At 39.0% G+C, this 16,770-nt stretch overlaps 1 protein-coding gene across 1 annotated transcript in view; it reads right to left on the bottom strand.

Moving 5' to 3' along the window:
• LOC126420874 (zinc finger protein 585A-like) overlaps positions 1 to 16,770 on the bottom strand; it is an 85,008-nt gene that overhangs the window by 39,991 nt on the left and 28,247 nt on the right. Inside the window, exons 3-4 of the mRNA XM_050087233.1 lie at positions 7,437 to 7,638; positions 4,275 to 4,436 (exon numbers count right to left, since the gene is read on the bottom strand). Of these exons, the coding sequence (XP_049943190.1) occupies positions 4,275 to 4,436; positions 7,437 to 7,638 (364 nt within the window). The remainder of the gene's footprint in view (positions 1 to 4,274; positions 4,437 to 7,436; positions 7,639 to 16,770) is intronic.

Raw genomic sequence — 16,770 nt, 5'->3', positions numbered from 1 at the left:
TCTCGCTTGATGCTCCAACAGTAGTCAGCCATCATACCGACATCCCATCTACCTTCATACCTTGCTTCCATGACCTCCAAATCTTGGTGGAATTGCTCACCCTGTTCATCGCTAACAGCACCAAGATCTTCTGGAAAGTTAGCAAGATGGCTATGTAAGAAATGCAGTTGGATACTCAAGTTACAGCCAAGCTTTTTAAAGCTCCCTAAGGGTTGTTGAACAATTCGGATGTAATTCTGGGCTCGTGTATTTCCTAGAAAGTCCTTGACAATACTTTTGAATTTTCAAGTTCAGTCATTGTTTCTATGAAACGTTCATCTTTAATAAGTTGCCGAATCTGTGGCCCATCAAAGACACCAGCCTTCATCTTCTCATATGACAAGCTAGGAAAAGCCCTTTCATCGACAACAAGTTTAGTACAGACTCCTCACCGCATTGTTACCATAGCATATTCATACCAAAGAAGTAGTGACAATCACAGTACTCATCAACAGTACACATGATGTCAGTTTCCATAACAATCTGTAATGAAGTATATCTACATCTACATATATACTCCGCAATCCACCATATGGTGCGTGGCGGAGGGCACCTCATACCACAACTAGCATCTTCTCTCCCTGTTCCACTCCCAAACAGAACGAGGGAAAAATGACTGCCTATATGCCTCTGTACGGGCCCTAATCTCTCTTATCTTAACTTTGTGGTCTTTCCGCGAAATGTAAGTTGGCAGCAGTAAAATTGTACAGCAGTCAGCCTCAAATGCTGGTTCTCTACATTTCCTCAGTAGCGATTCACGAAAAGAACGTCTCCTTTCCTCTAGAGACTCCCGCCCAAGTTCCTGAAGCATTTCCGTAACACTCGCATGATGATCAAACCTACCAGTAACAAATCTAGCAGCCCGCCTCTGAATTGCTTCTATCTCCTCCCTTAATCCAACCTGATAGGGATCCCAAACGCTCGAGCAGTACTCAAGAGTAGGTCATATTAGTGTTTTATTAGCGGTCTCCTTTACAGATGAACCACATCTTCCCAAAAGACGAAGACGACTATCCGCCTTCCCCACAACTGCCATTACATGCTTATCCCACTTCATATCGCTCTGCAATGTTACGCCCAAATATTTAATCGACATGACTGTGTCAAGCACTACATTACTAATGGAGTATTCAAACATTACAGGATTCTTTTTCCTATTTATCTGCATTAATTTACAGTTATCTATATTTAGAGTTAGCTGCCATTCTTTACACCAATCACAAATCCTGTCCAAGTCATCTCGTATCCTCCTACAGTCACTCAACGATGACACCTTCCCGTACACCACAGCATCATCAGCAAATAGCCACACATTGCTATCCACCCTATCCAAAAGATCATTTATGTAGATAGAAAACAACAGCGGACCTACCACACTTCCCTGGGGCACTCCAGATGATACCCTCACCTCTGATGACCACTCACCACCGAGGAAAACGTACTGGGTTCTATTACTTAAGAAGTCTTTGAGCCACTCACATACTTGGGAACCAATCCCAAATCCTCATACCTTAGTTAGGAGTCTGCAGTGGGGCACCAAGTCAAATGCTTTCTGGAAGTCAAGGAATATGGCATCCGTCTGATACCCTTCACCCATGGTTCGCAAGATATCATGTGAAAAAAGGGCGAGTTGCATTTCGCAGGAGCGATGCTTTCTAAAGTCATGCTGATGCATGGACAGCAACTTCTCTGTCTCAAGGAAATTCATTATATTCGAACTGAGAATATGTTCGAGAATCCTGCAACAAACCAATGTTAAGGATATTGGTGTGTAATTTTGAGGATCCGTTCTTCTACCCCTAATATACAGGCGTCACCTGCGCTTTTTTCCAGTTGCTCAGGACTTTACGTTGGGCAAGAGATTCGTGATAAATGCAAGCTAAGAAAGGAGCCAATGCAGCAGAGTACTCTCCATAAAACTGTAAAACAGTGCGACCAATAAAAGAAGAGTTTTAACAGTGAAAGTGATTCTTGAAATCTAGAATGGAGCTAAAAAGGTGACATGTCACCAATTTGGCCTTGTAAATTCCACAGTCCAAACGATTTGGAAGAACGAGAATAAAATTGCTACTGTGTTTGAACAAAATGGATCTAAAATTAAGCAGTTAAGGAAAGCTGAGTGGAGCAATGTGTATGAAGTGTTGCTTAAGTTGTTTAAGCAACAGAGAAGCATCAATGTATCCATTAGTGGATATCTCCTTATGGTGAAAGCAGAAGAATTTGCCAAAAAATTAAAAGATAAAGAATTTGTGTGCAGCAGGGCTGGATTTATGGATTCAAGCAATGTGGCGGCATTACTTTTGGCGAAGTGAGCAGTGAAGCCAACAGTGTAAACACTGAAACAATCCAACAATGGCTCATTACCGTATGGCCTACAATTTGTGAATGATACGCACACTGTCACATCTTTAATGCAGACGAGTCTGGAATTTTCTTTAACTTGAAACCTGACAAACTCTGAAACTCAAGGGCAAAAAATGTGTTGGTGGCCAGTTATCTAAAGAAGGAACAACAATTCTGATTTGTGCTAACACAGATGGAACTGAGAAGAAAAAAATTCTCATGATAAGTAAATAAAAAAATCCTATGTTTTTTAAGCATGTAAAAAATCTACTAGTGCACTAAAATGTTAATAAAAAGTCCTAGACAACCTCCGAACTCTTTGAAGCTGAAACAAGGCACGGGTATCGGGAGCTTGGAAGTAAAAAAAAGAAAGATACTGGTTCTTGCTGACAACTGTCCAGTGCCTCCGGCTCTCTCTGGTCTGGAGAATATTAAGCTTGTTTTCTTCCTGCAAATATGACACACTTGTTGCAGCCCACGGAGCAAGTAGTGACTATGAGCCCACAATGTCACTATTGTAAGCTCATACTACTGAAAACGACACAATGCATTGAGAAAAAGCAGATTACTCTCTTACACTGATGGATGCAATCAGTTGCATTACCAAAGCTTGGAGCCGGGTCACAACACAAACCATCAAGAACTGTTTACGTCATGTGGGAAACACAAATGAAAGAATAAATGCTCTGAAATGGATGACACATTCAGTGATACTGATGATTTGTTGCTATCTGCATTGCTACCAGAAATCAACTGTCATATTCTCAAACAGCATAACTATGAAATGTATGCAACAATAGATGATGACCTTGTTACAACCAAAGTGCAAACTGAAGACAAAATTGCAAATGAAGTGAAGAATCAGGGCCACGGTGACCATGGAGTGAGTGAAGCAGGCGAAGAAGAAGAGGAAGAAGGAAGAAATAAAGAGCTTATAACTGCTATGAGTGACACTTTAGAAGCTATTACAATTGTGAACATGGTCTATGAAGGTAGGGAAGCAAACAGTGAAACTGCAAATGAAAAATGAACCTAGACTGTAATTTAGAAAGTGTGTATTGGGCAAATAGAAAGCAGAGTAAAATGACTGATTACTTTACTCCTAAGTAAAGAAGTCTCGTAAATACTCGACATACTGCTGTACTTACTGTATTTGTGTAAGCTTAAGAGTGAAAACTGTGCAAAATATGGCTAAATAAATGTATTGTTTTCCATTTAACACCACAACAGACTGAAAATATGAATCTCAGTTACAAATACTCTCATTTTTAACAACAGAATGTTCACGGTCCTTTGAATGTTGTTACAGCCAGGTTCCACTGTACAAGAACCAGCAAACTCTACTGACTGTGAACATGCATGACTAGTGCAGGCCCCAAAATGTTGTAGCATACTGCTTGTTATAAAAGTGTACAACACCCATGTGAAATTACATTTGTTTTTAAGTAGTTACACAGGATTCTCTATTTATTTTGTTACTATTAGACCTGAAGAAGAAGACCAGTGATGGTCAAAACTTAAAAGCTGCAACCATTTGAAAGGTATTGTGTCTGTAAATAATATTGCTGAAATGTTATAAAATCACTAATTTCTTCTTTGACAATGTTATTTTCCTCTAACAAGCAAATTCTTTTCCACATGAAAAGAACAAATAATTAAGTACTCAGATGATAAAATATGCTTGAAATGAATCCAAAGGTAGAAACTGTAATAATATTTGTTCTTTAATGTAAATAAAGAAGTGGTAATGTAAGTAGCTTCTGATCATTTCTTCTATAGCAACAAATATCATATATCCATACACAAAACAATATGACATATTTATAAGGCAACTATTTTCCTGGAGAAATGTGCAAATGAAATGGTTTTTTTATTACACACAATAAACATACCTTAGAACCATCTCTACCAGCTTTAGCTTTCAGTATTTCTTGATAAGTAACTCTTAAGTTTTCATCTGCTTTTAGACAGCCAGTGATAAATTCATGCCACATTGTAAGGCACTGAACACAAGGACTGCAGATTTGTAAAGGTAAGGTGTCATCCTCAGAAACCTGCAACACACATAGTCAAAGAAAACATGGTATTAACACTAATGGTCTGGAAATCCATGTAGTTCAAAACACCCTTCCATTCTATAGCAGTTTAGGTTAAGATGGTGTGGTGACAGGAAGGCCTTATACCAGAGAGGTGAAAACAAAAGAGGGGAAAGAAAACACCAATGTAATGTGACCACATGCTTATCAAGAAATGTGCACACCCAACACGAACAACTTTAAAGAAAAAAAAAGGACACACTGAAGATGATTCAAGCATGGAACACTGTTCCAATAAATTTCTTCAGCACATATACTTGAGTTTATGACCAGATCAACAATGTTGTAACAAGTAGTTGTGTATGGTTAGATATCTCCAGCAATATTTTAGCAGAGCAGTGAGGTATTTAGCTGTAACAGGTTATTTGTTCTTCACAGGTTTCTAGCTGATAAAGCTTTTTTTTTTATGATACACAAGAAAAATATCGAAGAACAGAAACATCTGGAAAGAAAGCTTTCCCTATGTCAAGCTCTTCAAATCTGTTCTCTGATCAGTTAGAAAATTATGGTTCCAACATTACAAAGCATATTTCCTATGTAAGGCAGAGTCCCATCAAGTTGAGTAATGGAAGGAAGGTGGAGTTTAATGATCCATCAATAATGAGGACATCACAGAGACAGCACAGGCCCAGAGAATGACTCCCACACCCATTTTTCAGTCTTCTGATATGGCCTGTCAAAATTTGCTCTCCTGTGCTGATCCTTCCCATCTTGGAATAGTACTTACACCTAAAATCCTACATTGTATGTCATATATATTTCAACCTCAGTCTTCTACAATTTTTGCCCGCCTACTGTAACATCTAGTCCTACAGACATTGATACATAATCTCTTGACACTATGGCCAAGGAAACCATTGGTTCCATAAGCAAACATCTTCATACTGCACACCTTACTTGAAGGCTGGCTATAACAACAGTATAGTGATCCAGAACCAGCTCTATGTTGTACAATGGCAAAGTACATGTCCTATTTAGCACAAGACAGGTACATTTTTGCACTACAATATATTTAGGGTTCCAAAAATGGCTGGATGATTGAATCATTTCTCATGACCTCTCTATAACCTGAACTTTAGTTGGATGTGTAGGTCTATCGACCCTGAACAACACTCAGAGACCTTCACCTCCCCTACTATTCTCCATCCTCCAATGTCTCTGTCCCTCCTAAAAATTGTCACAGGTAACTTCCACCAGTACCTTGACAATATTTCTTGGGCACTATATTTCTGTTCCCTTCTTCTGTTAGCCTCTCTCTATTAAGCTCTTGCCTCTCTCTTCCTCTGGTTCTATCTTCATTTCATCTACTCCTTTTCTCACCCATCCATTCCATCCAAAATCACTTGTCCCTGCTGCATTAAAGGAAAAATTAAAGGAGAGAGTATTTTTTTTTTGAGGGGGGGGGGGGGGGGGAGAGAGAGAGAGAGAGAGAGAGAGAGAGAGAGAGGATGGAAAAAATGAAAAATCCAGGATGGAATGTAACAATATTATGAAAAGGATAGTTGCTACTCACCATATAGTAGAGATGCTGAGTCGCAGACAGGCAGTCTCTAGCTGCTGAGACCACACTCAAACTCAGTAGTCATGTGTGTGCATGAGAGTTTGTGTGGGGGTGGGTGGGTGGGTACGTGGGCAGGCAGGCGGGCGGGCGGGTGCGCGCTCCTGTGTGTGTATGTACAAAGAAGGTTTTGTTGGCTGAAAGCTCATTTTTGACAATCTTTTTGTTGTGCCTGTCTGCAACTCAGCATCTTCGCTATATGGTGAACAATAAAGTGAGAACAAATATGACAAAAAATGCTACTTGTGTCCTTTTTCTGGTGTACATATTATAGTAAGGATTCATTCAATCCCATGATATAGGAATAGAATAGTTGGAAAAGAATGATAAGTAACAATAAAATGGAGAAATCTGTCAAGTGAGATACAGTAAGGATAGAACAAGGTAGCAATTCATAGTGAAATGCTTACATTAGGAAACCAGAGAATTCATGAGCAACAGATAATGCAGTCAAGAGATACAGTTGGAAAAATTTAAAAGAAAATGCACTATTCATACACAATTGGAAACATGTGGCAAAAAAAGCTGTACTAGGGAGGAAAACCAGAAACAGATCAAAACAATTTTAAGACATAAAGGACAGGGCAAAGGAGGAAAAGGGAGCCAGTAAAGATGAAAACATATTATGAATGGAACAGGACACAAAGATATTCTGGGAAATATTGGAAACCTGAGAAGTGAAAAATAAGCAGGAAGGAAGATTCAAAGTGTAACATACTGTTGGCAACACAGTTATTAGAGAGAGAGCAGAGGCTCAGGCTGAGGAAAAATGGGGAAGGAAAGGAGCCATCTCAGCATTCACCTGTAATTATTTAAGGAAAACCTATGGTGTCTGGATAGGAATACGAACTGCTGCCCTTCCAAGTACAAGTCTAGTGTCCTATCACTGCACCACCATGTTTAGTTGAAAGAAGTAGGCTACAACAGAAGGGACTGTAAGTAAGTGTGATTGGTATCAAGCAAATCTGGAAAGTAAGTTCTCCTTTCTTGGAGATGCATAGTGTAGGTCTTACAAACAATTTTCCCCTTTCTAATTTTTCTCTAAGGCTTTCAAACTGATAAATATAATTTAAAAAAAATTTTGGCTGAATTCAAATAATGAGTAAACTTTGGAGTCCTTCCATTATTGCTTCTCCTATAGTACTGCAAGCATTTATTTAAACTCTGGAATATAAAATTTAAGGTAGCAATTGTAGCACAGATAACTTTGTTGAGCTTTTAAGGCAAAACTTATAAATAAAGAGAAGTATCTTTTCCAGATAACAATCTTTTGAATCACAAATGTGTTGTAAGAACAGACAGGATTTTCTTCACTTGTGAACTACGTAAGTTCTCAAAATACTTTTTTTAGTGCTACTCTATCACTCTTCCCTCTTGTTTCAGGTTTCATTTATAATTACCTCAACTGGCACATATGCTTTTATTTTTGATGGTAAGTCATCAGTAAGTCCTTGTCCTCTGAATATGGGCATCATACAGCTGTTATTCTTTGCACAAAATCTGCAGAGCTGATGAAACTGATCTGTTGTTGCATCTTCATCCGGAGTTACAGATCTGTGGCATTCGACTATTGTTGTCTGCATGGTGATTAGCTGTACTGACCTGTAAACAACATTATTCTTGTAAACAGAAATGAACAGTGTAGTAACTGTGTAAGTTTTTTCAGTCTTCTAGTAACACAATTATATTCTTAGGTTCTTCTCCCCTCCCTCCCCCCCCCCCCCCCCGATTTATTTTGAAATATGAGAAAATGTTTCTATGTCGAAACTGTATTCCACAGCACACTTGAAAAAGGTTATGCGTAACTAATAGCATCAATTCCTATAAATATTATTATAATATTGATTAAAATTCAGAGGTAAAAGCAAAATTCTTAACTTAGAAAGAGTACGATTCAGTATAGCATTCACACATACTACAGCAAAGATAATACAACAGTTGACATAAAAATCCTGTGCTTTACTAAGACAATTATTAACAAGAATATTCTGTATGTGGAAGGTAGACAGTAGTGGTACACGTCAACTGAAACTGCATATATAAGCACTATTCTATTATAGCTATCTAAGTGTGATTTCTGCTTTTGCTTTGGTGGTCTACAAACAGCTTTTATACAGGGTGTCCCAGCTATCTTGTCCACCCAAAATATCTCTGGAACAATAACAGCTATTGGAAAACGCCTTTCACCGGTATCAATGTAGGGCTGGGGCCCATGAATGTACATATTTGGAAACATTCTAAAACGAAAGCATATGTGTTTTTTAACACAAACTTATGTTTTTTTAAATGGACCTCCTATATTTTTTCTGCGGCAATCCATAGCATGACAAAGCACATACACAATGCCGTTGATTGCATCACAATATTCCCATTAAATCCCGAGATATTAAGATGCAAAGTTGACGCTTGAAACACCCGACATGCACTGCTAGCGCACGTCCTGAGGCTCAGGTGTGAACCCCATGCTGCCCGTAATCGTGATGTGATTGACATGCGTAATCATACTTCCATACTTATCAAGAGGTCCGAAACAAATAATACGGTCTGCTGCCATCCTGCATTAACATCGTACGTTCCAGCAGGTATTTATGCAATAGGATAGGGGTGATGCGGTTCTGTAACATATCTGTGTACCGCAACGTTAGTCACAAAGTTAACTTCATTTATCGTTAATCCGTTACTTTGTGACTAACGTTGCGGTACACAGATATGTTACAGAACCGCATCACCCTTAGCCTATGGCATAAATACCTGCTGGAATGTACGATGTTAATGCAGGATGGCAGCAGACCGTATTATTCGTTTCGGACCTCTTGATAAGTATGGAAGTGTGATTACGCATGTCAATCACATCACGATTACGGGCAGCATGGGGTTCACGCCTGAGCCTCAGGACGTGCGCTAGCAGCGCATGTCGGGTGTTTCAAGCATCAACTTCGTGTCTTAATATCTCGGGATGTAATGGGAATATTGTGATGCAATCAACGGCATTGTGTATGTGCTTTGTCATGCTATGGATTGCTGAAGAAAAAATATAGGAGGTCCATTTAAAAAAACATAAGTTTGTGTTAAAAAACACATATGCTTTCGTTTTAGAATGTTTCAAAATATGTACATTCATGGGCCCCAGCCCTAATCCTTTATAGAGCACCAAAATATGTAATCGTCATTTCATCCAAACAGAGACTGTGACTTCAATGTCTGAATGCCGTAGCCAGATTGCACAGGAAATTTTTGATGACAATGTTTTGTCAGTTAAGTACTGTTATATTGTCAGTGGATGATACCTTCTGGAATTCATATTTTAACAGGCTAAGAGTCTTGTTTCTACATTTATGCCAATCCATACTCGAGTATATGGAGTGTGGATCAGCTGGTGGAGCATCGGAGATAGTTTGCACATTTGCAATAAACCCTTGTGTCCAGGTGGCACAGTGCTTAAAGCATGCCTAGTAAGCAGAACATACCAGGTTCAGTTCCCAGCCCGGCATACATTTACACTCATCGCTGTTGATTCCGCATAGAGTCCTGATGCAGCTGATATCATTAGTTCCTTCCCTTTCCTTTCCTTTCTCCCCCATCCACCTACAACTTACATAGTATGTATCATGACAACTGTGGAGTCCGCTTTCTGTCTGTCCTTTCAGATATGTCCAAAAAAAGGAAAAAACACCACGCATTCATAAAGCTTTTACTTAGTCATGCATAACATTTGACCTCATCACAATCCGTTTGTACAGCATATTTTTTCTAACCTGGGGTGTGTCAGGTGCTACAGTTTCCATTCTGAAACAGTTGCTAAATTAAAAAGGAATTTATACAGAAATGCACTTAATATACTGGATTATTCTAAATGATGAACCCATTTTCAAAAATTCTTATGTACTCAAGAACAAATACAAAATGAAGAAGCTTTATACCAATGAAAAGAGGAAGTTTCAAAGTTTTTGCTAGGCAGTGGCAGGTGGGCAGTGATGGTTTCAGAAGTGGACAGGAGAGTTTGCATGGCAATAAGGCCATCATTCCATTTCACTGACAGTTGTGAGTGAGATGGTGACTTTGGAGCATAAGGTTTTCTACGTTCTCGAGTTCGCGAAAAGTGAGTCGTAAATTGCAGTGCAGCGGGCATTTCGTACCAAATTCGGTATTCAACCACCAACTTGCAAAAGTGTTAGCCATTGGTTTAAGTAATTTAAATAGACTGGTTGTGTGTGCAAAGGAAAAAGCACAAGCAGACCGCATATGTCAGAGGATCATATCTGACAGATTTAAGGAAGTTCTGTGTGCAACCCCAGTAAGTCTACCAATAGAGCCAGTCGAGAACTTGGAATATCCCACCCAACTGTATGGGAAGTTCTGAGAAGGCATTTGCTATACAAACCCTACTGATTACAACTTGTGCAGACTCTCAACCCCAATGACAAAGCAAAGGGTCTCGCATTGTGTGCTTATGGGTTAGCAAAAATGGAGGATGATGCATTTCTACAGCATGTAATTTTTGGTGATGAAGTGATGTTCCATCTTAGTGGAAAAGTCAACAGACACAATGTCCACATATGAGATATGGAAAATCCACATTCACCAATGCAACACGAAAGAGACTCACCGAAGATCAATGTGTTCTGTGCCATATCCCATACAAAGGTTTATGGGCCATTTTTCTTTGCGGAAAGAACTGTAATGGGAATCATATACCTGGACAATGGCTGTTCCCTCAAATTATGGAAGATTCCCAAGACTTCATTTTCCAACAGGATGGAGCTCTGCCCCATTGGCACCGTGATGTATGAGACTTTATGAATGACTCCCTTCCTCAGTGCTGGATCGGTCGCAGGGATTTGGGGACCTGACTCTGCACTTACGGCCATAGAGTGTTCCTGATCTCACACCTGTGACTATTTCTTATGGGGTTATGTTAAGGAAGCTGTTTACATCCTGCCTCTACCAACCACTCTGAATGATCTGCGGAACCGGTAGTAACAGCAGATATGCTTTCGCATGTGTGCGATGAGTTTGGCTACGGCGTCAATGTTTGCTGTGCAGCCAACAGTGGCACACTGAACATTGTAACATTTCTAACTATTAAATAATTATTAAAAACTCATCAATTACAAATTATTAAATTTATTAAATTGATGTCAAACATTATGGAAAAAACCCTTGAAACTTCCTCTTTTCACTGGTATAAATATTGTTCATTTTGGATTTGTACTTAAATAAATACAAAGTTTTGAAAATGGGTCCATCATTTAGAATAACCCTGTATTAGTGATATGCAATGCTACACATATTCAGCTCCAAGCGATAGTGAAACAGGGTCCTTTTAAAGTTGTCTGTTGATGCTTGAGAAGCAAGAGTACTCACTGTTCTTCAAAGATGGCTTGTACGATCCTCGTCATATGTTGCAATGTTTCCATACAGTGAGGTTCAACAGCCGTAACGTATTTTATAAAGTGCGCTTTAACCATCAGCTGATGGTTAAAATGCATTTTATAAAAAGTACTCGTTATATGTAGCTGGACACTAATCTATCAAAATATGGCATGTGGATTTGCCTGAAACAGGTAAAGTGCCTTGGACTCTGAAGCTTTTGCAATGCAGTAACTGCTGTCCACATGAGAATCAACTTTTAAGACTCAAAAGTGTACATTACATCTAATGGCATATCAGAGTACCACACCTGATGTTTGTGCGCTATGACACTAAACAATGTTGACTGCCAGATTGTAGTCCCCCAAGTTCACTGTCTGAAACGCTTCCAACAATCAGTGAAGAACAGGTGAAAGAGGAGCTTATCTGAAAACACCACATCTTACCTCTGAATATATCAGTGTAATGCTGTTTACATGCTAATTACAGTCTGAATTATTTACTACTTCTGAACAATAGAATTTAACACAATGACATGTGTGTCATATTCCAGCCTGCAGCATGTGACACTGAACCTTCAACATATTCATGTCCCTGTCTATTGTAGTCCTTCACTGTTGAGCAAATACAGACAAGGAGCTGTAGCATATGTCATGGCAATGCAAGCAAGATACTGGTCATCCGATACCACATCTTTATTGCTCATGACTTTCATATTCGTTGGTTCTACATGTACATCGCCTACACAACAGCATAACCTGCATGAGCACAAATGACGCAGTATGACAAAACCCTTCTGCATGTATCAAACTCATTCACATTCTGGTACTGCATCCTTTGAGATCAATCAGCTACAGTAGCACATCAACACTTACATTTTTCCCAGAGCTCTTCCAACACTAACCTTTTCCTAACACCAACACACGTGGTCAAGCAAGAGGGGATGCTGCTGGACTTAATATCTGTCATCTCTGTGTAATCACATCACTTATATTATACGATTTTCTGTATACTGTCAAAGTTTGGTTTCATTTGGACCATTTTTTCTGGGTGCTGCAAGTTTCACAAACAAAGGAGCCCCAAAGCTTCACTATCCAGCACAAATCTGATGTGAGAACATTACAGTTTAAGTTAAATTTTTGTGTCACATTCTTCTCCAGACTTTTGTGTAACATAAATATTGATACCACAATAGATGGCTACTTGCCATTACCATAGACATGAAGTAAACTCCTCCAGTGACAACATAAAAATTATTTGGAACATACTAGAAAATAAGACAGGAAAAACAAATCACAAAAAAATTTAAAGGTAGACAATGAACTGATCAAAGAAGAAGATGATGATGATGATAATATTTTTTTCTTTACCTAGCAGATGATTCAGGTTTGAACACTTCCTTAGCAGATAGCCTGCAGTTCCTAAGAATAGCCTAATAGCCTCCCAAAACAAGTCTGAGAAAATTCAACTGTATTCAACACCTCTAAAAAGAAGTTTTCAATGTTATCGGCACCCTTAAAAATAAATCTTCACATGGTTGTGACGAAATCACTAGTAAAATAAAGGACTGCTGTTCAGCTGAATAGGAATACATTGAGTTACTTGAGTGCTGAAGCTTTTCACAGTGGTCCTTTTCCAGAGAGAATTAAACATGCTATTGACAAGCCACTTCTCAAAAAAGGAGCCAAAAAGTTAGCAAAAGTGATTACTGATTCAGTGCATTATTGCCATTATTTTCAAAAAATTACAAGAAAATACCATACAATAGACATTATATACCCTTAATACAGGAAAAAATCAAACAATGGAAAATCCAGGATGAAATGCAATATTGTGAAAAGGAAAGTTGCTACTCACCATATAGCGGAGATGCTGAGTCACAGTTAGGCACAACAAAAAGACTGTCACAAATGCAGCTTTTGGCCAATAAAGACTTCATCGAAATTAGACAACAAACACACACATACACACTCACGCAAACACAACTCATGCACACACAACTGCAGTCTCAGGCAACTGAGACCACACTACGAGCAGCACCAGTGCATGATGGGAGTGGCAAATGGGTGGGTTTAAGGAGGAGGCTGGGGCGGGGAGGTGAAGGGTAAGGGATAGTAGGGTACGAGTGGCAGGCAGTGTCGTGCTGTTGGGGACCGTGCAGGGATGAGGCGGAAAGAGGCTAGGGCAGCTATGTGCAGTTGGGAGGTTAGGCGGAGGGCAGCGGAGCAGTGGGGAGGGGTGGGAGGGATAGTGGAAAAGGAGAGAAGTAAAGAGACTGGGTGAAATGGAGGAATGAGGGATGTTTAGTGCTGGAATGGGAACAGAGAAGAGACTGGAAGGGAGAGGACAATCACTTTTTATTGAGCCTACCTGCTACTCAGCATCTCTGCCCTTTGGTGAGTAGCAACTTTTCTTTTGACAATAGGAGAGAAGTAAAGAGACTGGGTGAAATGGAGGAATGAGGGATGTTTAGTGCTGGAATGGGAACAGAGAAGAGACTGGAAGGGAGAGGACAATCACTTTTTATTGAGCCTACCTGCGACTCAGCATCTCTGCCCTTTGGTGAGATGCAACTTTTCTTTTGACAATATTAATACAGAAAAACACACTCAGTTCCAAAGAATCTGGATTTCAAAAAGGACTGTCAGCTGAACAGGGTATATTCACCTTGACAGGTGACACACTCGAGTCAGTATATGAGAAATAACTACCACTAAGAATATGGGGTGACTTGGTTAAGGTTTTTCATTGTGTAAAACAGTTAACATTATAATGGTCAAGTTTATGACATTCCTAAAACGGCGGAAAGGGGTCATTTTGACACCACATAAAATATTTTCATATTTGACTTAAATAAGTACTTTTTTTAGTGTTTGTTAATCCATACTTTATTTCTAGTAATCACAACAATTATTTACAATTATAAATAATAATTATTTATTTATTTGAATAACAACGTATCATATAAATTTATTGTTGCTACAAGTTTCTAAACTATAGATTTTAATTTAATACCTATTCATACAACCTTCTAGACAAATTTAGTATATTTGGTCCATTTTACTCTCACATGTGTTTTACAAACAGCTCTTTATTACTTTTCATTCAAGTTATTTGAAGCTGCTAGATGCTCTTAACACAAGTGATTTCTGTTTTATGTGCACATTTTCTGCACATGCCTTTGTGGCACTTTACACAGTTTTTGTTGGTCTTGTTGCCCTTGCAGAGGCTGATTTGGCACTTCCTCCACTTTCTATGTGATTTCAGTCCCATGTCCTCTTCCTTTGCCTGATGTTCTTACTCTTTTGTTCCCTTGAGTTCATTTTCCAGTTGAAGTATGAACTACTTCCTTTCCATTTTCTTGTTATTACTATGTTAAATATGACACATGCATTTATTGCTGCCACGTCCAGTGCGCTGTAGAAGATATGCATTGGTCATCCTCTCCATGCAACCTTTATAGTATATTTATGGGTCATTTGATCAACCGCGTCCACCCCGTACTTTGTTGCATTGTAGAACATTACGGTTTCAGGTTTTTCCTTTCCTCCCTTGCTTATTGTTAGTTCAGAATGCAGTGTACTACGAAGAATGACATTTTTATTCTTCTTCCCTTGGTGTGTGTATGTTGCCATTACTGTGCAGTATTGTGGTGGAGTGTATTTCAGAATTTGGCTTCGTTACTTCATCAGGGATTTCACGGAAGATCTCGTTTGTTGTATCAACTAATGAAGTTTTCTTTTCTTTCAGTGTTTTTAGCAAGTTGAATAGACATAAAGAAGTTGTCCGTGGTCACATTTCTTCCTTGATTTACAAATGGCTCCATGAGATGCAGAACGACGTACTCTCCAAGTGGTTGTTTCTTTCTATGCATGTCCTCTTTGCCGAGGTATGGGAAAGCATTACATACATACTTTGTCGTTACATCAACAGCCAACCAGAATTCGAGACCATATTTGTTGGACAGGAATTGTGTAAACCTGCATCTTGCTTTGCTTGGCAACAGTTGCTTGTCAATAGTTATATTTTCTCCACGGCAGTAATTGATAATACTGTTTTCAATTAATTTTCCCCAAATTTCAGATACAAGGGCGAATTTGTTGGCTGCCAGGCCTTCGGCCCGGGTTGGTTTTTCATCAAAATGGATAAATCTGAGAAGCTCCTGAAATATGTACCTTGGCATAACGTCCTTTATAAAAGAAGGCCTCCAAGAGTGCAACCAGAGATCATCCACAGACATACCTTTTCTGCACAGTACACCCTGAACATAAATGATGGCTATCAGTTTCTCCAGTTCCTCAAGTGACACAGTCCAGTCATTGTTTTTTAGTACTTTTTGAGCATTTGATTTTGGTGTATTTCTTCATGAGACGTAGCATTGCTTCATAAAAAAATAAGACAGAAGGTACTGATGACAGAGCTGGCTACTCATTGGTAAGCATAAGCAGTGGGACCGCTCTCCTTCAGAACATTCACAGCTGACTGCCTTCCAGAAGACAAATAATTTCCAATCTCCAACAAGGTTCCATCCCTTGCAATCATCTTTGTAGCTGCTTCCAACTGTACCAGCTGTAGTGAAAGAGGTGATGATTTATGTATATCAGCATCTGAATTCTCTTCTGCTAATTGTCCCTCATTCACAATGTCTTCATCTTCACTTGTGTGAGACACATGATCATCATCTTCATCAGTGTACTCAATTTCCGATTCAACTTTGGAATTCTCTTGGAGATGTAACACTTCTTCATCAGAAAGTCCACGCTGGCTATGTATGTTCGAAAATGTGTTTTACAGATAAGACTGCCTGAGTGACACAACATAAGCTGTGGCAAACTGGAATGTACACATGCCATGTTGCAACAATGAGGAGCTACTGCTCTGCATTACTCCTCACTGTTGCCACTGTATTGTTGGACAATTTACTTATATTCAGAAGAGAAATTACAGTGGGGTCAAATTGACCCCTTCCACCGTTCTAGGTATACTGAATGAAATGACGAAGAAAATTAAAATATTTTGTAAATAGTGAAACATATTCAGAAAGAGAAGAAAAATTTAGAAAAGGTCATTCATTCATTAACGAAGTAAATAAATTGGATATGACAAGGTACAAAAAAGTATGACAGGGGTCATTTTGACCCCTTCCACCATTCTAGTGTTAAGATATTACGGAGAGAATGCAATGTGTATCAGTTCCATATCATCACTTAACCATAAGCACTCAGAAATTGAAGCCATCAGACCCAGTGTACTACAAGGTTTGGTTTTTGATTATCTGTTGTTCCTGATAGACATAAATAATGTTGTACTTAAAGTTTCAGAAGATGCAAATTTTGTACTTTTTTCAGATGATACAAGTATAAA

Source organism: Schistocerca serialis, chromosome 1 (genome assembly GCF_023864345.2).
Source record: "Schistocerca serialis cubense isolate TAMUIC-IGC-003099 chromosome 1, iqSchSeri2.2, whole genome shotgun sequence".
NCBI classification, from domain to species: Eukaryota; Metazoa; Arthropoda; class Insecta; order Orthoptera; family Acrididae; genus Schistocerca; species Schistocerca serialis.
Note: the sequence above shows the minus strand (reverse complement) of the source record. Positions and strands in the feature narration are given on the sequence as shown.